This window comes from Pezoporus flaviventris, unplaced genomic scaffold, assembly GCF_033815535.1.
Source record: "Pezoporus flaviventris isolate CSIRO_AGI_PZ_B2104156 unplaced genomic scaffold, CSIRO_AGI_Pfla_v1 ptg000005l, whole genome shotgun sequence".
Taxonomy (NCBI): domain Eukaryota; kingdom Metazoa; phylum Chordata; class Aves; order Psittaciformes; family Psittacidae; genus Pezoporus; species Pezoporus flaviventris.
In genome coordinates this window covers 3951992-3971799 of record NW_026892553.1, presented here as the reverse complement: position 1 = coordinate 3971799, position 19808 = coordinate 3951992, and the positions used below count along the sequence as shown (strand labels likewise).

The 19808-nt window shown below is 42.7% G+C and overlaps 1 protein-coding gene across 4 annotated transcripts in view; it reads right to left on the bottom strand.

Annotated features, from left to right (window-relative positions):
* Positions 1–437: 437 nt before the first annotated feature.
* Positions 438–19808, bottom strand: part of COL4A5 (collagen type IV alpha 5 chain) — a 77428-nt gene continuing 58057 nt past the window's right edge. For 2 of the 4 annotated variants that reach the window (XM_061445709.1, XM_061445710.1), the window contains exons 35-51: positions 19399–19488; positions 18555–18694; positions 17479–17605; positions 16193–16273; positions 15585–15683; positions 14975–15025; positions 14051–14236; positions 8374–8507; positions 7926–7998; positions 7708–7779; positions 7181–7309; positions 6931–7029; positions 5477–5689; positions 4975–5152; positions 4514–4628; positions 4021–4193; positions 438–2541 (exon numbers count right to left, since the gene is read on the bottom strand). In XM_061445709.1, coding sequence (XP_061301693.1) covers positions 2460–2541; positions 4021–4193; positions 4514–4628; positions 4975–5152; positions 5477–5689; positions 6931–7029; positions 7181–7309; positions 7708–7779; positions 7926–7998; positions 8374–8507; positions 14051–14236; positions 14975–15025; positions 15585–15683; positions 16193–16273; positions 17479–17605; positions 18555–18694; positions 19399–19488 — 2042 coding nt within the window. In that variant the 3' untranslated portion in view covers positions 438–2459. Of the gene's footprint in view, positions 2542–4020; positions 4194–4513; positions 4629–4974; positions 5153–5476; positions 5690–6930; positions 7030–7180; positions 7310–7707; positions 7780–7925; positions 7999–8373; positions 8508–11800; positions 12202–14050; positions 14237–14974; positions 15026–15584; positions 15684–16192; positions 16274–17478; positions 17606–18554; positions 18695–19398; positions 19489–19808 lie in introns of those variants that run through there. The other 2 variants (XR_009741924.1, XM_061445711.1) reach the window with 2 other exon arrangements.

Genomic DNA, 19808 nt, shown 5'->3' with positions numbered 1-19808 from the left:
AGGCACAGCATGTGTGGTGGGAGTTAAACCAGCACCTCCTGCGTCTCTGCTGCAGGTCTCAGTTAAAACATGCTCCTTCCTCACCAGACACTTTTCCCTTAATAAAAATGAGCCCCTTTGGAAATCTCAGCCTGAAACAGGTTAAGGTTCAGGCCTGTTCCCCAGGTCAGGGTGAGCACTGCAGGATCAGAACAGAGAATGTATCTGTATCAGTGTAGCTGCTTCACATACTTTGATTTCCTGTGGGCATCTCACAGCTCTGGGACTTACAGCTGCCACACCATGAGCTGTTTGGAGTGCTCTCCACTGTAGATTGGAATGTTGTCTCCTGTCTTTTCGATCAGTGGGCTTTGTTTGACGTGCTGGGAAGGAAAGCCCAGAGCTTAGAGAGAAGCTCTGGTTATGCCCTACCAGAACAACCACGTTCTGCCCTTTCCCCCCACGAGTGAATGCTTCTTGCTGGTGAGTGCAAGGCAGGCAGTGGTGGTAGGGAAGGCTGGGAGAGCTCTTTTGTTTGACCTTAGCATCTGTTTTGCTTTTTGGGGGCTAGGGATAGGCTGCTGTGTTCAGTTTAGGCTTCTGAGGAGCCAGCGGTAAGATAAGGGCTTGTGTTTACAAGGAGAGACTTGGTATTGTATGTCAGCTTTGGTAACAAGTTCTTGACTTGGAGGTAGCAGCAGGTTCAGTTTATTTGTATATGCATCAGCAAACCAAGATAAAATGAGTTGAAGGATGCACATTGCTGAGTTGCCCACTCTCTACCAACACAGATAACTGCAGCTATTTGAAAAAGACAAAGCTATTAATATGATGCACTTTAAAACTAAAGAACTTCAGTTTCATACTTCATGGAAAGCTTTTGAAATCAGCACCAATCTCAATGTATAAATCACTGCCATCTGGTCAGGCACCAGTCCTATGTCTTTCGTCAACTGTGCATGAAACAAGGAAATTCCTCACGCTCCGTGTTTACCATAACTGCAAGGTAAGGAGGAATAGCCATTGGCAGATAAATTACTTAACAGTCATCATAAACCATTACACTTCACCTGTGTAAAGCAGGTGGTAACTCACGAGTTCAGTTGTATTGATAGGTGAGGTGGCAATATGCAACAGAAGTAATGCAGTACTGTCACTTGAAACAGTCTTGCTTCTTCAGGGAGCTCCATTTCTACAAAAGGGTAAATGAAACAGCACTGACCACCGGAGCTGAACAGTCACAGGTACAAAAAGCAATCACTTCCCAGCTATTGCACAAGTAGTGACACATACACTGTAGGATTCTTACAGAACAACATCAGAAAGGCTGCATGCACCATTGTTCGAGGCCTTATGTGAACTATACATACACAAGAGTCACTGTGTACTGTAAATATATGGTGGGTGTGTATAAATTCACATAAGATTAAAAGATAAATTTGTAAATAGGAAAGTTTCCACCAGCTTATGCTTTATTGTATTCTACCGGTTTCCTAGCACGTACACTAGTGTGGATAAAAGGCATGACACCACCTCTGAGTAGAGGTTTCACTGGCACTAAAATCTTAACTGCTTTGGTAACTGGATATTCCCAAGGAACAGGTTTGTCCGACCAAACTGATAACTAAAACATGAATGTGACTTTTACTCAGAGAAGAAGGCTATAGGGTATGGCTAATACCTTCACGTGTTTTCACAAGATACAAACAAATCCTTTTGAAGTGGATTGGGTTTTCTAAGCGCAAATAAACCCATGGGTAGCATGGTGTCCGACACTTAAACCCTGATCAAAATGACTTCAGGATAATTGTGCATTCCCCAGACACAGCGGGTTGGCAGCTGAGGAAGGCAATTAAATCTAAAATGAGTAAGTTGGCGTAAGAGGGGTAAATTGTCTCTGTACCATAAGGTTCATGATAAAATACTGCTGTATCTTTTAACTTTAAACATAAGCATTTTTATATCAGTTTGTTCCTAACTGACTGGAAGTTTCAACTAAAAAGGTGTTTACACAATATACACATTTCATTACTTACAAAGAGAAATAAGCTTAACATTTCATATTAAAAACCTGGGATACAGTAGGGTTAGTAGCACCATGAAAAATGTTCTTCAAAACTGCAGTCTTGTTACTTTAAACATCCTCAGTGCGTCGTGGTTTTCTTTATTCTCATGGTTGATCAAAAAGGTGCCATTTTGGTACAGGGAGAGAAATGAAACAATTCATCTTCTGATCCTTTGTGAACCTCGAGCGTTCCTTGCTGGTTCCAAGAGGTCAATTCTTTCACCCTAGTCCTGTTGTCAGATATGTACCGAACAACCCTTAGAGTTTGGCACGTGAGTGAGGTACACTTGAATCGGCGTGGTTAAACCAGTTTGGATGTGTGTTTTCTGTTCTTTCTGCACAGTAGCACCATTGTTGCAGCTGGAACAGTGCAGCTCAGCAATTCTCAACTGTTTTATAAACGTCCTCCAAGACGTTACGTCTTCTTCATGCAAACTTGACAACGACTAATCCGCGTCCTCAAGTCTCCAGCTTTCAGTGTCTCTGACTGAGGTTTACTGGTTGACAGACACAAAGGTAAGGGTAGGTTAGCCTTTCCTTTGCTAACAGAACCACTCCTTTAAACTTCTACTTCATTCACAGTTTAAGATAACACTTAAATACAGGACTACCTCCCCTCTTATGTACTTGAGAGTTTTCCTTAAGAGGGATCTTGTCCTCAACACCAGCTGACAGATGTTCAATGTTGTCCCATGTCTCAGTATCCTGAACTGCTACTTCAGGCTAGCATACAGCGTAGCACAAATACCAAACCAAGTGGAAGGTGAATTTTGTACATTTGAGACAGTATTTCTGGGGTCTTTGTAGCCTTGGGGTTTCTTAGTTAAAGGGCACTTTTAACAACCCATAAACAACATTGCTACAATTGCTTTGTCTGTAAGTGATGGCTTTCCCAAATGATTTCTTTATATTCTGAAAGATCAGGGAGGTGGAGATGAACGTAACAAATCTGGGTAATACACATGGACACAGTAAGTCCAATTCTTAAAAGTCCCTTTAACAAATAGGATAAAATAGGAAGTTGTGTTTATCGGAGACAAAAAACTCCAGGGTGCATGGTAGTTGTCAGTAGGCAGTTTTCACTAGAGAATTACAACTGAGTAACCACGCTGAAAACTGAAAGAGTGATGGCTGTTTAATGCACATTAAACAACATGGTTATAGACATTACACAAAGCCAACCTCGGGGCTACTACTGCTGTGCATCACAGTGCATACTGGCTGCCCTGTACCCCAAAGCTACATTTTGCAATTGGGTGGCAGTGGGCACATTGAGATTTCCATCAGCACACAAACAGGGCAGGAGCCACTGATTCTATGAGAGGAGATGACTTTTCAAAACCAAAGTGATTTTGCTACTCAATTGGAAAGGGAGAAAGCCTGAGGAGCTGAGAGCCTCCAGCTGACGTGCTGACTGCAGTGGAGCTGAGGACACAATGTGCACTGGCTTCTTTGCAGCCAAACATCATCCTCATTCTCCTGCCAAGTACTGGGAAAAATGCTTGCCATGGAGGGTATGAAACCTCTGTCACACAAGGCTTTTAGAAGCAGGTTATGTGAACAGCTGCCTTAAATGGTTAAAGTACAGTTGGTTTTGCCCTTCATACCTGTCCTTTGTATGTCTGTGAACTACCTTTCCAAATATCTGAGTCTAAAGACCTGAGAAGAGAAAAACCCAACAAAATGGATCTTTCAGGCTCCAATTACAGTAACTAGAGAAGGTACTACTAAATGTGAGTGAGAACTGACATGAAAGAATCCGACTCCTTCCAAAACAGAATGTGCCCCAGCAAGTTTTTACATACTATTAAAGGCTTACCAAGGAAACACTTGAAAAACTGGTTGTGAGGGGGAAAACAAGGGAAATTATTTCCCTATACCCCTGTAAACAAATCTCTTTTGATCTTTGGAATAAATTCAGGTTCCAAAGCTTTTATTCTGGAATAAAGCAATACCCAAGAAACAGGTTTTCTTACCTGAACATTTCTGACACCTCTACAGTTGCCAGCCAGAAACTATAGGAATTGGCATAGTAATTACAGGTGCCACGACCATGGCATTCAATGAAGGGAGCTGAGCGGAATTCCTCTAAACAGGATCCAGGCGATGCCAAGGCCTGTCCAGAGCCCTCTGCTCCAGCACTTGTGTGCTGGTGAAGGGAAAAACCACACAGACAAGAATGTTAGAGAGGTGCTAAGAATTACCTAGCACAACATTCAAACACCACACGAGCCCCTGTTTGCTCTTGGTTTAGATACTGCAGTGTCAGACACCTCCATAAGTATCAGTTACACTGGGCTCTGTGTACTGGAAAATCACTGTTCATCTTGGCTACCAGGGTTAGTCATAGGAGGTAAAGGCTTTCAAATGATAACCACTGCAGAGAAAGGGGGAAAACAAAGTCCTAAAGTAGCTAGTTGAGAACACAAGTGCGTACTACCCACTTGTGGAGTAGGAGGCAGCGCTTACCATCATGAAAGAGTAACCGATCCAAAGGGAGTCCCAGCCTGGAGGACACGCAGGAATCTGGATGGTCTGACTGTGGACAGCTATCACCATAGCAGGAGCTTCACACACAACACATCTGGACACAGGGGAAGTATCAGAGAAACGTGATATTAAAATGTAATATGTTTTATTATGAATTCTTACACAGGGAAAGGGAGGAAATCCAGCCTGTGAGAGGCTGTCCTAGTAACTTAGGCTGCTGCTCAGGAGGAAGGAGGAGAGCTCTTAGAGCCTTTTAATGATCCCTGTGGCACATCAATCAACCTTTTAAGACAATGAATACTTTAAAACAAGCTGTTCTCCTAGATTTCCCAGACAGATTCACCTCCTAATATCCAACCTGCACGTTGGAAATACATGGGTAAGATGGGTTATTTATTCAGATATTGAAACGAGAGACCTGATAGCCTGCTTTGTCTCACCGGCTAATGAATGGCTGGATGCTCTGCCCAGTCAGTGGCTCCATGCTCATGGGCATTGGCTCTGGAGTTGACAGCCAGTAGGAATAGTCATTCCTCGATGCAAAATTACAAACATTGTTGATGTTGCAGAACATGAAGGGCATGGTGCTGAAACGCCTGAGACAGCTCCCAGCAGTACCTGCGCAGTAAGATGCAGAAAACATGACAGCAAAGTTTTCACTTCATTGCTTTCTACAGCAGTTGTTTGAGAGCACTAATTGTGTTTTCTTCCTCTCCACCTGTGGGTGCACAGCGTGTGCTATCACACTGTCACATGTGGCAAAAACTTAACTTCCCAGCCTTGGTTTACCTTCTTTCACCCCCAGTTATACCGTGCAGCCTCTGAAGGCAGCAGATCTGGGTGTGCAAGCACCAAGACTGTCACTCTTCAGAGAATCGGAGCATTTGATGAAGCAGCTACAACCTCCTTCCCCTTAAAGACAGAGCATCCAGCATATCTTACCCAAATCCTGGCCATGTGCTCTCTCATTTCCTTGCACATACAGAAGAGAGAATCCATCATATATTCTTGATGTTCCTTGTGGACATAACGGTGTATCCCTGGTCTGACTGTGACGAGTTATAAGGAATCCGTGAGCCACAGAAGCTGTTCCAGGAGGACCAGGTGGGCCTTGTAAGCCATCGGGACCAGGAGGTCCCTGTATTCCTCGTGAACCTGTTCACATGAGAAACACAAACCACACAGTTTTTATTAACACCATTTCTTGTATGGACTAATGTAGCTCTGAACGGGAGCACAGTCTTGGGCCTAAGGTGCTTGTGAGTTGAGGGACCTGGTATCTGCTAACACTTATCTTCCTCCAAGTATTTTTTCATGTAACTTGGTTAAATCACTGAGGCTGTCACAGGTGTTCATAAAATAACTGTGCAGCTTCCCTGTGTTGAAGGGCTCCTGTGAAGTTAAATATGTTCAGAGCTGCGAGGCACCAAGATAACAACTGCAGTAGCCGAGGGAATGAGTCCAAATCAGATTCCCAATTCCAAAGCATTAAGATAACAAACAAACATCTTGCTCAAGATCACAAAATCAATGGCAGAGCCCTAAGGCACGCTATGAGAACACTTGAGTCAAGCCCACCAAAGTGAACAGAAAAGCTGCAGTGAAAGTAGAACAGAACAATCTGAATGAGAGCAAGAATGAGATTGCTCTCTATGACTGAGAAGGGTACCAGAGAAGTCATTTGTTCCTGAACAGCAAAACCATCAGAAAACACAACAACAAATATTTAGCCTGTGTTATGCCAGGCATTACTGGTTACATTTTCCCACTACAATAATGCCAACAGATTTCATAGAGGTACTCAAAGGAGAACAGGCATTACGGATTTCTGTACTGCTTTAACTGTTTGCAATTCATGAGGAAACGTATTAGAATGTAATCTTCAACTACTTAATATGTATCTTCTTCTTTAGGAAACTGGCCCACTGCCTCGCCTGATTTCTCTTCTCAAACTATAATTCAGTGATTCTAAGCAATAGCTGCACAGCAGCCTGGCCTCTGCCTTCGGTGACATTCCTTCCTTTATGAAGTCTGCTCTTCCCCATTCATGATTTCCACACAAAACCAAAATTATTTTAACTTCTCTCTCTCTTCTGTTTCTTACTATCTTCACTATCATCTGTGCTGCCAAGGAGATGCCATTAAGCTTGAGGTACAGCATTTTACAGGATTGTTCAGCAAAGGCTGGCAACGTGTTGGTTTCCAGGAATATTCCAAACTGGAGTATGTTTGGTTCATGAGATATTCAAATTTAGTATTTTTACATTAAGAAAACCCTAAAATTATAATCCTATTGCTATTCCCATGAGGTAAAGATCTCAGTTCCCAGTATTAGCCTGCACTCACAAAAGGCAGCATCTCTTTTTCACTGGGTTCGCATAGGACAAACACCATACCTGGCTGGCCTGGAAGACCTCTCTCTCCTTTACGTCCTGCTGGACCATCAAAACCAGGTAGTCCATCACGCCCTGGGTCACCAGGAAGACCAATTGGACCTAGAATAGACACATGCATAACTGAAATACAGTTCAGTTGAATCCAGCTGCATTCAGTATCTTGTCCCTGCAGCCTATGCCAAGTGACTCGCACTGCAGCCTGCACTCAACTCTGCTTGGTCATTTTCTCTGCAGCCACCTAGGACCATACCTGGCAGTCCCTGTGGCCCTGGCAATCCGGGTGGCCCTTTTGACCCAGGCTGTCCTGGAGGACCCGGGGGACCTGGGTCACCTTTGACAACAATGCTTCGTCCAATGGTGCCTGGTAAACCTGGTGGACCTGAGAGAAAGCAGCTCAGTGTTAGCTAAACCAAGGTGGAAGAGAGCATCGGAAACAGCTTTTGTTATTCTTGATTGCAAAGTCTGATGCCAAGAGCTTTATCAATGCAAAGTGTATATACATAAAGCAAAAAAGTGCTCTGGGTGATATCACCCTATCACTTACCCCCCTCCAAAGACACCTTTTGCAGGTGTTAATCCATGTCGGCTGGATATAGAGTATAAAATGGCAGGATTACTCATAGGGCTAAAACAGTACAGCCTGGGATTGTGTTTAAGCCCTTGCTCACTTAACTACGTTCATTGCTGGCTGAGACTGACTCAGTCCTACATCTGGGTAGCAAACTCTGCTGTCAGGGAGCAAAAGTGACAAACAATAATGCTACACATGACACCTACCTGGTGGGCCTGGCAGCCCTTGACTGCCTGGGAGGCCAGCGGGTCCTGCAGGTCCAGTGGGACCCTTCATACCTGAAACATCAAATCCACACAGTTACCCAGTGAAAGAACATGCTGTGTTACAAACTGCTGCAGGAGTGGCCAAAAGCAGGCTTCTTTCCTCCCTGAGGGGCTGTTACTGTGTCTGGAGGTTTTCACTTGCAATGCCAGTTAAATACCTGGGAATCCTGGAACGCCTGGAACCCCGGGGTCACCCTTCATTCCATTCAGACCTGGACGACCAGGATCCCCCTGAACAGAACAGCTTCACGTTATTCACTCATCTCCTCAGCAGTGTCAGATAAACAGAAAAGGTGGCTGGGGGACAAATAAACACACTTTGGGTCTGTCAACTCATGCTTTGAAGGGCTGAGGCCATGCATTCTGCTCACTGCACTGGGTACTGTCAGAGAATGCTGTAACAGGAGTGTGCATTGACAGCTCCAGCTCCCATGGGAATATAATGGGGACATCCCACTCAGATACATTCTTACTACAAGACAGGGTGTTAGCTACCACAATTTAGCTTTTATTGTACTACAATAAACTGCATTTTCCACCCAAATATGTTCAATTTTTAGTGCATCTAAAACTAAACTAGGGGGAGAACTCCATTCCTTGTCCTACCTGGCGTCCAGGGGGTCCTTGATCTCCCTTGTGACCAGTCAGGCCAGGGGGGCCAGGTTGACCTGGGTTCCCTTTTTCTCCTTTAAGTCCTCCACTGCCTGGTGGCCCTCGTGGGCCTTCTGGGCCCGGTGGACCTTAACGTTGCAGAACAAATACAGGTATATCAGTACATGTCAAACATCCTCCCCATATTTGTGCCTTCAGCATAAAAAAACCTAAATAAAGGTCTTTTGGCTTGACTTCCCAGCAATACTTCTGAATTCAGGATAAACTAACAGGAAAACAGAGGGATTATTTGCACTACCCACATCAGGAACCCAGGCTCCTTATCTAGCTGATGAAGGGAAGCAGATCTTTCCAGAAGGCACTGCAACTCACCTGCGATAGAAGTTTACCAGTGACCAGATTGGTGCCTTTAGGAGGAGCCAAGAACCCCAAAATTAGATGGTACAAATATCCCCTCTGCTGACCTGCATCACATTCACCGTCTTTTAGGTGTTACCTTAATAGACTGAATTCCTTTTGAAAGCCAATCTCAACAACGTAAAATTGCTGCTTTTTTGCTGTTAGAATTTGACATGCCTTTGGAGAAGCTGGTATGTGCTGCCTGCTGACAGCCCATCATTCTGCCTTGCCTAAAGTAACAATTGGAGGTGCAGAAACTTCCTTATGACTCTCCCTCCAACTGATTTGTCTGTCCTTAGTAGAATTACACTATGTAAATCCAATAGAGGAGCTGGGCTGGTCTTTAAATACTTTGCCTTTGCTACAGCCACGTTAATCCAAAGCAGTGGATTTAAAAGAAGTCGGGGTATTTGGAGAACTGACAGATGAGAGCCCCACTTTATTCCAACCATCTAAACAGAAGGTAACCAATACGAATTTGTGGCAAAACAAACAGGAAGCAAGTGCAGCAACGGCTAATAACGTTTTACAAGTTAGAGCTCATAACTGGATTAACAAAAGGATCTCTCTGCAGGACAGTGCCATGACGTTCTCCCCTATAGTACAACAAATGTAATACATTTATCAGTGTGCTGTATTTTCAATGCTGCTGCAACCTTGAATAATTTAACATCTCCTTTGGCATCCTCACAGTCTATACTCAGTGGTTAAATTTGATGAGCTGTATTTCTGCATGCAAATCTGGGGATGAATCCCTTCCAAAATTGTTCTTTTTAAATCAACAGCAATTTTGTAGCGCATTTCACACATATCCTGTGGCAGTTCCAGCGACAGAAAACATCCCATCATGCAAGGATTTTTCATCTTCATTTTGCTCTTTTATACTGGCCTAGTACCGTACACATGCAAAACTACTACCGGGTTACCATGTGAGGCATGCTGATCAAACACAAAGGAACTGCAGCGTAACCACAGTCCTTAACAAGACAACCCAGCATTACAGCAAAACACCCATTTCTCTTACACCAAGTGCAATGCAGTAAAACAAATTGCCCGAGTTCAGAGTCTAACCTGGAGGACCTGGAAGGATCAGAGTTCACCAAAGCCCCATGATCGATGTTAGAAGGGTCAGACATCACACAGTACAAAACAAGATTACTAGTTAGAAATAGTACAGATGACAGCATATACACTACACAACAACCCATTTCACCAGCATATTTTGTATTTACAATATAATCCACATGCATGCATAAAACCATACATGAATATACGATGTGTATTTTCAGATACAAGTTATTCTGGTGACTAGGCTCTACTACAACTAATTTGACTCTTCATTTAACAACAAACTTCAGGCTTTACTAAAGAATGTGTTATTGCTTTAACATTACAGCTATGGCCTTTGTGGTTAGTCCTACTCACAGTGGGGTTTGTAACCATTTCACTGACAATATGCAACATCACAGAGCCTGGAGCTTGGCAAATAGGCAGGTAAATGGTGAATGACAACTTACTCCTGAGCACAATTCTGCTTTGGGCAGAAGGGAAGTGGGTTAACAGAAGCACTTCTCACCAGTAATTGGATATGAGCCTCAACTGTCAGTGAATACAATTCTAGGACTGAAAAGTAGGCTTATACCCTCTTCAAACTGGTAAGGAGGATTGACGTGGATGAAAAGGGCTGCAAATGCTATAAGCAACTTGGTATTTCATGTCAGTGAAATGATTTAAATATATCCACATATCACCATGCAACCTGCAGCTGAAAACTACAATAAATACGTGTCAGGTTTACCTCAATGAACTTTCTTACACATTTGGTAAATTACTTTAAATACTAACTGTAATACAGTTGTTAAAAATAATGACCTGGACATTTAATTGTTACTGTTAAGAACTTAAAAACTATATTTCACTGTTAGGTAGGTTTTGCTATGATTTATAAATCTGTCCTACACTTGTTGATCACTGCATTCTGGTTGAGCACAATCACAGAGGGGAACAACACATGAAGTGATTGCAGAGTTCCTCTCAGCATACCCATGGTGGTAGCCCTCCCTGAAAGACTGGTTGCTGGTCGTGCAGCCACAGTTTAATTAAAGTCATATTCATTTTTTACAGGACTGCATAAAGCCTGGATTCAACCATCTGGGGCTCCCTCATTTGCTGCCTCCCACTGCTTAGGACAGCAAACCAAAAACTGAAATGTACTATGAATTCTCATGATAGTTCTCCCCTGTGAGGGTGCTGAGGCGCTGGCACAGGGTACCCAGAGAAGCTGTGGCTGCCCCATCCCTGGCAGTGCTCAAGGCCAGGTTGGATGGGGCTTGGCACAACCTGCTCCAGTGGAAGGTGTCCCTGCCCGTGGCAGGGGGTTGGAACTGGATGAGCTTTAAGGACCCTTCCACCCCAAACCACTCCGTGATTCCTGAAAGTCATCATAGCAAAACCTAAACCCATCATTATTATTAAATAGATATACCAAGTCATTTTCAGTCTAGACACAGATGTTGAAAACCTTCCCAAGAGCTGGCTCACGTTACATGCTGATGTGCTATAATTACGATAAGCTTGTAACAATGACCATGTTCTTACCAATCCTATTCCACTGTCTTATCATAAGGAAGGGGAGGGCTGTAATGCTTTGTTTTCATTAAACAAATGTTAAAGAAATAGTTTTCCTCATTTCCTCTAAATGTACTGGTGAAACAAAACAATGGAGATAAGGATTTCTCTGCGCAGGAAAGCTACAATGCTCCAAGTTAGGAATGTAAAGCATCACTGTTACTCTGTATAAATTTTCCTAGACAGTGTTGGTATAAAAGAAGCATCTAATTTATTTAAGTGACTTGAGAATGTCCAAAATCAACAGCAGTAGCTGAGCAGCAGGTTGGACAAGGCCTTGGGTGACACGGTTTAGTGTGAGGTGTCCCTCACACCATGGGAAGGGGGTTGGAACTGGATGATCTTAAGGTCCTTTCCAACCCTAACTATTCTATGAGTCTATGATTCTATGAATACTGCCACTTGCCCAAGCTGCAAAACACAACTACACAGCAAAGGCATGGGAGGACAGCACGAGCTGCTTTTCTAAACAGGATGGAAAACAGTATTTATTGTTTTCAACTGTGGTGAGAATAAACATGCTAAAACAAGCTTCACAGCTGGGGACACCCTAGGAAAGCCTTGCAAATTTGGTCACACATGGGGAGAACAAGACTAAGTCCTTCCATGTCAGTCCTACAACACCACAGAGGAAGAACCTGACAGCCAACTCTGAGCTTTTCTTTTCTACCAGAGATTAAAAGGCATGTCTGAAAAATGACTCAGCATATCTACATCTAGACACTACTAAAGTATTTATACATTCATTTTCATGCAAAGTTATTATTTTGGAGTTAAGGGGCTAACCTGAGGGACCTGGGAGTAGGGGATCAGAGTTCACCAAGGTCATCATTAGAACAAGGGGAAAAACATCAAAATTGTTAGACATATCAACAAGCTAACACATTCAACTAAACCCTTCTTTATAGATTTAGCTCAATATTCCTTTAGATAGAGTATGCAAAACACCAAACTATTATTATTCATAGCAATGAAAATAGACAGGTAGAGTAACAGTGATATTGTGTTACCCTGGAAATTGGCTTAAATTTATAATTAATTAATAAACACATCCCAAACACATTTATCAATGCTTGTTTTAGGCGCAGCTCAACTGAAGTCAGAGAGCTACATCATGCTTGACCTCATCACTTTTACTATCTTAGAAGATACCCAGAAGCCAACAACAAACAGCGTACACATAGAGCTTCTGGTTTCATTCATGTCCCTAGAAGGAGGGCAATTTCACAGCCACACAGCTGCTTTTATGACTAACTGCCTTATGTTGGAATGTTACAAACTCAGCATTCCAACAATAGACTGTGTTATTGTTTGAAACAAAAGGCTGGGGTGCTGATGGTACCAGAACTGCAATAATAGTTTGGTTTATCCACATTAGTTCACACATAACTGAGCAAAACAAATGCTTCACTTTATACATTGCATGCAACAAAACTGGAAATAAGAGAGAGAAAGAGAGAAAGAGGCAGCGAGAGAACATGGCTGAGCAGAACCTCACTGGCTGTTTCTCCCCTGCCAATGCTCACAAAACCGCACAAAATGAGTCCCACCATTCCTCTACATCTCCAGCTGATTAGTCAGTAAGCATCTGATTTATATAGGGAAGTGTGAACCGGAAGAGAAGCTTCATAAAAACACCAGTGCTACAGCAGGGCATAGAATCTCAGTTCTATTATACATCAGGAGCTGCTTAGCTTTGTTTTAGGAGCTTGGAGATAGTCTCTGTATCAGAATCTTTCAAAATGAAAGCCCAAACTCTTATGGGCCAATCAGTTTCCTGTGCCAGAATTTTAGTTGCTGTAGCACTCTACAGACAGAAAAATTGCCTTTGAAAGATCTTGACATCTAGGATGTCTTAGGGCTTTCTTTGGGCCCAGTTAAATTACAAAGCCCGAGCCCAGCATCCCACCATCTCCTATCCCTTCACTCCTCCTCCTCCTGCTGCCTCAGCAGTATCTAAATGCAAATAAGCATTCCATGACACAAAACAGAACTCAAACTCTAGTCCACGCCAGGGAGCTGCTCAGCAATGTTAACTCAGAATAGTGCTTTCTTTCATTCCCAGGATTAGTTGGTGCAGGACCAAAATGCAAACATGGAATGGAAAGATGAACACGGCATGATGGTGCACTGAGTCCGTGGGAGCCACATGACACAATGGAGCAATGACTTATGTTACATGACACGCAGATGAAGAGGCAGCTATCCAATTTGGTCATGCTGTGATGCTAGCAGGAATTTGATTGTCAGGACTCTTAAAATGATGGGGTTTGTTACTTTGGGGTTTTTGGGCGCGATGACGTTTGCTGATCACGGGACAGCACTGCAAAGGTATCAGGTGCTCAGGAGTCGGTATCGTGCGCGCTAGGTGATTACTGTGACAGCATGCGGAGTTTCTCCCGGTTATCAACTTGTTAGGGTTTTGCTGCCAGGTATCAGACATGAATAGAAACTGAGGCTGGTTTATTTTCAGATAGCTACTTTTGGCAACCAAAATCCTCTGGCTGCACACAAACATTAAGACCTACGCCACGAGGCTTGAACTTATTCATCCAAATAAACTGACAAAGTTTGAAGGCTGATAACCTACCAGCAAAATGGGAAAGTATTGGCAGATGTTGATAGGTATGGATCACGCTCTTACCTGGCCGTCCTGGAACACCTGGCGGGCCAGGGCTACCTTTAGGGCCTTCCAGAGGTGGCCCTGGTAATCCTGGTGGACCTGGTGGACCCTGTAGACCAGGGAATCCCTGGAAACCTGGCTCTCCTTTCAGACCTGGAAGTCCAGGGGGCCCCGGTGGGCCAGGTAACCCTAGTTCTCCTTTTTGCCCTGTAAAAGCAAAGAGCCATGTTTATGAAATACTGTTACAAATTGATAGGCAAAGAAGCTCAAATGTCAATGAGCAGAGCCATTTCTCTCTCCTGCAGAATGGGCAAGCCTGGCCAAAACATTCAGGAAAGAGTTAGGGCTTACAATTCTTGCAGGACGAAGTGCTATAGCACATAGAGATAAAATGTCTAAGTCTCACTTGACTACTCAGTGATGCTGCAATTCATGAACATCCTCTGAGTCTGTAAGCCTACAAGCAATGCTTTATATGAAGAAATTGTTAACATGAAGCCTCCATTTTTCTGAGACACTGATGAAAGTTAAGACATACTTGCAAATTTTCCAATAAGCTTGAGGAATTACGGAGCTTTAATGGTACTGGAAAGTAATACAGCTCAGGTTGTGATGTTGCTTTTGAAAACACAGCAAGCAACTATACGTTCAAAGCAGCTTCACTTGTCATCTGCTGTATGAATGCTTTACTTTACTGAGACAGATCAGCAAAGTTCCACACAAATGCAGCTGACTATTATCCTGTGTGGATTCATTCTGTCTGCATAACTGCTAAGTTACAAAGTTCAGCAGTCAGTAATGAGCGTGGTTATTACTGTGGTTAATTGAAAATGGTCTGCTGAGAACCAAGAAAAAGTGATTTTGGTTGTTGCTATGGCATCCGTTTGTTGTAGAACATCCAACATTTTTTTTGGTGTATAGATGTATTTTACATTCAGCCTTTACCTGACAATCCTGGGAGTCCTGGAGGTCCTGGGCGCCCAAAACCTGGTAGACCTGAAAAGAAACAGATGGAGTTAATAATGAGCATTTAGCTTTCAAGTCTCCAGGAACAGGAATACGAGGCTGAGAATGATGACGTTAGCACTTCACCTAAATCTCTGATTCCTTAATTTCTTGTCTCCTGGTAGTCACCAGCATTCTCGTTCACTCACCAGTCTACATCGAAGTTAGAGGTTTTGCTACAAAATGCATCTCTAAATAAATATTTTCACAATGCTCTTTCAGATTTTGTGAGTTCATACATTCCCATTTTTAGTCGGGGTTTTATGTCTAAGGTAGACATTACACTGTTTATCCATTCCGAGTGGAAGCAACATAGCTACCATGGAATCCAGGAACAGGGGCTGGTGTTGAAGTCAGGTAATAAAAATCTAAGAGCTGACTGAATTCTTGCCCTGTGCTTCATGGGCAGCACCCTTTGTGACCCATTCAGCAGCTGGGAACCACAGGAACAGCTTGAAGGTGTATGGACAGTACAGGAAAAACAGAATAGAGAAAGCAGGACATCACAACGCAGAGTGACAAGGAGAAAACCAACAGAAGGATACACAACCTGGTTCACCCTTCTGACCAGCTGGTCCAGGGATACCATCTCGACCAGGCTGTCCCTTCTCCCCTGAAGGACCGGGAGGGCCAGGACGACCAGTATCACCTAAGAGGGGGACAGAACACATTAGCACAGTAATGCAGTAGAAACCCCCAATCTCCCCACTTCCCTCATCTGAGTGTGATGTGTGACAATGTAATAACAAATTCACAGCAGTGTAATCTTAAAACCTTTGTCTCCCCCCGACAATTTAGAAAAGGCTTTTATGCATGCGACCTTTTGAGCAGTTAGTGTTTGCTGAAAATAATATAATGCTTCCCTTTAGGAGCAGTTAGAATTTTACTCCTATAAAAGCAGGTTAGACCACTGGAGTAAGCTGGTAAATAGTGGAACAGTTAACTTCTTGTTTCAATAGCTAATGATTTTACTATCACAGCAGATACAAGTCATCAAGAGGGAGTTAAAACTGCTTTCTTTTGGTTTTCAGTGAACTGTGTGCAATGGTGTCTGAGCATCCATATACATACAGGTGTTACAAAAGATAAGAAGAAAGGAGATGGCTTCATGTGTTTTTCACAGAAGCAGATGACCTTTGCTGCACTGTTCATGCTCACCTACTGGTCCAGGTGGTCCAGGCAGGCCAGGATTACCTGGAGGCCCCTCAATACCTTTTGGTCCTGGAATTCCTGGCGTTCCTGTGAAGTACAGGCATTTCAATCAAATTAGGCACGAAACTGGCTTTTCAGCTGATCTCAAAATGCTACAATCTGAGATGTCCTGAGTAACAAAGGAGCCAATTGTATCAGGATACTGTGTTTGTGTTCATTTTGCAGATTTACAGTTGATTAAGGAGATGGATTATAAAGCAAAGAACACACCGAAACAGAACACAGGAGCACAACTGTCCATTCTGCTACTCTCAAGACTGTCTTCTCAACTGCGAGTGCCCACGGCTAAGGACACAGTGAGTCTGCTAGGAAATACCCATTCTTCTGCTTGACAAGTGAAAGCATTATGAACTGTTGTTGGATAGTCCTTCCCCAGTTGTCTTTTCCCCAAAAAGAATCTTAATAAAAATGGTCTTAGTTGGAATTTACACCAGATTCTCACCCCTGCAGCATGAACCGAGTGGGAGGTAGGAACAGCAACTGATCCATTGCAGTATGTCTGTTCTGAACAGCATCTGAACCTGACCAAAGTAGTGTCTCAGTACACCACTTCGACTGTTCACAATCTTTCAGGCATGACATGAAGCAGAGGGTAAAAAATGTCAGTTTGTGGCCAGGTTTTGTTCTGTTCTAAGCTTCCTGCTGCCATGACTACACTGTTATAAATTCCCCAACTTCATACATTAAAGTAGCTCAAGCATGCTAGCAGAACAGCCTTTACTTCTGCAAATGCAGCATAGGTAAAAACCTTGTTTCTTTAAACTGAGGCTGAAAGAATTGACATACACCCATAAACAATCTCTATTAATATTTTCTTAGAGAGGAATGCAAAACTTAATTTCATTATGTTTCAGAAAGAGATTTCTCCTTAGAACATATTTTTTGGCAATGAATGCTATTAAAATGCCCACTTTTCCTGATGACACTTCTTTATTGATTCATGAGGAAAAAGCATGAAGCCAAACATAGCTATTGTGTGGGTCAGAGGAGGTGAGAGTCTGACTGCTGTGCGTGGGCAGCATCAGCTAGCACAACTGCCACATCCCCTCAGAGCAGGCACTCTTCGGGGATGCATTCACAGACTTACACCTGCAGAGACAATTCCAACAGCACGAAGCTTTGCAGCAGATTGCTAGAAACTTTGACAGAAGCTGCTCCAATCACCCGCTGTGTTCAGATGTATATACCGATATAAGCAAGAGGGAAAGGAAGAAGATCCTGCTCAGAATTACCTGGGAATCCAGGAAGGCCTGGTTCTCCTTTTGCACCTGGGCTGCCTGGAAATCCAGGCAAACCAGGACTTCCAGCTATACCTTTACTGCCTGGACTACCTGGGTATCCAGGCAAACCAAGATCACCCTAGAAAACATGAAGCAGAAGTAAGAACCCAGTCTTTGTAAGACGGGTAAGCCCTTCTTGTATGCTCCCAGTCTTACCATCATGAAAAGGCACCACTGTACTGTGTACGCTTCTTACATCCAGTCAACGTAAACCATCTCACAGAAAATTCATTGGAAATAGCAATTGTAAAGATTTTAACAGCTTTGCCCCATGATTTTGTGTAGAGTGTCATAGCTTTCCCCAGAACATTGAAGAAATTATGATAAAGAAAAAAGCATTTTCTTTTCTTGCAGAAGAGATGGGAGATTTTTACCCCATGACAATGCAGAATTCAAACAGAAATCTGCAGTGCTTTAATCATGCAATGTTTCTGCTGAATTAATTGCTGCTCCACATCAATTGTAAAGCACCAGTGAAGGCTGCTGAATTGCCTGTAGGTCTTTGTCACTTCCTTGTGGGTGACAGAAAGAATGATACAGGTAAACGTTAGTGCAAGTGTTTTATACAGACAATTTTAGCAGCAGAATCCCTGATATAGAACTGGTAATTTACTCTATATGCATACAGTCTTCATTTTTTTTTTTTTACACTTAACTATATAATTAGACATGGGAACAATGATATTGACTGTATAAATCCCTACCCAATCCCAGTATGTCAGAGGGTGTCACAGTGTGGACTGGGCCACTAACTGAGCCCAACTTGAAAGGTGTGGTAAATCTTCTCCTTTAACCAGATTAAATGATATAGAAATACTTTCACCTTTAAAATTACAACTATTTGCTCCCATCTGCAAAGAACAAACCACAGTCAACCCTGCTTGTTACTAATGTATTTATACACATATTTATAGCTATATGTAATATATGCCTAGTTAGAGGTGATAAAAAATCCCCAACCAACAACCAATCAACACAGAATGTAATTTCCTCATGGAATTTTCTATTGAAGAACTTTGTAAATGTACCTTTGGTCCGGGAAGACCAGGAATACCAATGCCTGAAATACCAGGGTCCCCTTTGTCCCCTTTCAATCCAGGAAATCCTGCAGGCCCAGGCTGCCCTGGACGTCCTGCTATTCCTTGGCTGCCTTTAACTCCTGGGGGACCTGTCCAGAAGAGAAAATACAAGTTTTATAAATATAAAGAAAACTTCTGCAGTGGTTTAGAGAAATCACTCAAATGACAGCAACTGAAGTAGAAAGGACGAACAAATGGACTGGCTGGCTTGAATACCTAGCGTGGCTTTAGTTTTAAAAAGAAACTAAGACAATGATCTACAGCTCTTTCATGGCTTTTAACATGACATTTGTAAGCCTTCTTTTTTATTGTTCATTCACACAAATCTCTGTCATATCAAGGCACAATTTAATGCTAGAATCCTCAGAAGCTGGAATTTTTGTTCCAGCAATCTTTCTAAATAACAGCCTTCACTTCCTCCTTCCCCTTTTGCTTGTGCCTGATGTCTAAAAGGGGGTTTATAGAATGATCTTGTTTCTTAACTTTTACAGAATATGATCTGGGAAACCAGAGAAATATGGAAGTTACAAAATGTAGATCATTCTGTTTCGACATCCGTAAGCGCTTTAAAATAATATGTATTTACAATATATTCATCATTTGTATTTTCTGTTTTAATGGGCATTTCCTACTTCTTAAGCACTGTTTCAACAAATATGTATGTAGGGCTTTATGTATTCCTCATCTGCATACCCTTTAAATATCTTAGATACTGCACACAGCAGATCCATCTTTGTGCTATGTAAAAGAAAAACACTAGCCAAAACGAAGTAAAACAAGCACAGAAACTAACCTGGCAGGCCCATCTCTCCCATGGCACCTTTTAACCCCGGAGGTCCTGCTGGTCCTGGTGGCCCAGGAAGCCCTGTGTCTCCTTTGATGCCTAGGAAAGTTGTGGGTTTAGTCAATTGATGGCAATAATTAAAAGTTTCCGATATTCATGAGTTCTCATATGAATATGCTTGTCATGCAATTACAAAGGCAATGGATTTGGAGTTTCTTTAGGCCTCATGCTGCTCTGACATGCTTTTTCACACCCATTTGCAGTGAAATATCAAACGTCTTTAGTTTGTTCTGAGCCAAGAGTTGACTGGGGCAACTTCTTGTTTTGAAGATTAGTTGAATGAAATAGGTCAAACCTCAATCCAGGATTTAGTAACCATCTGAAACAATTTAATACTGGCATGACTTGGTCTCTCCTGA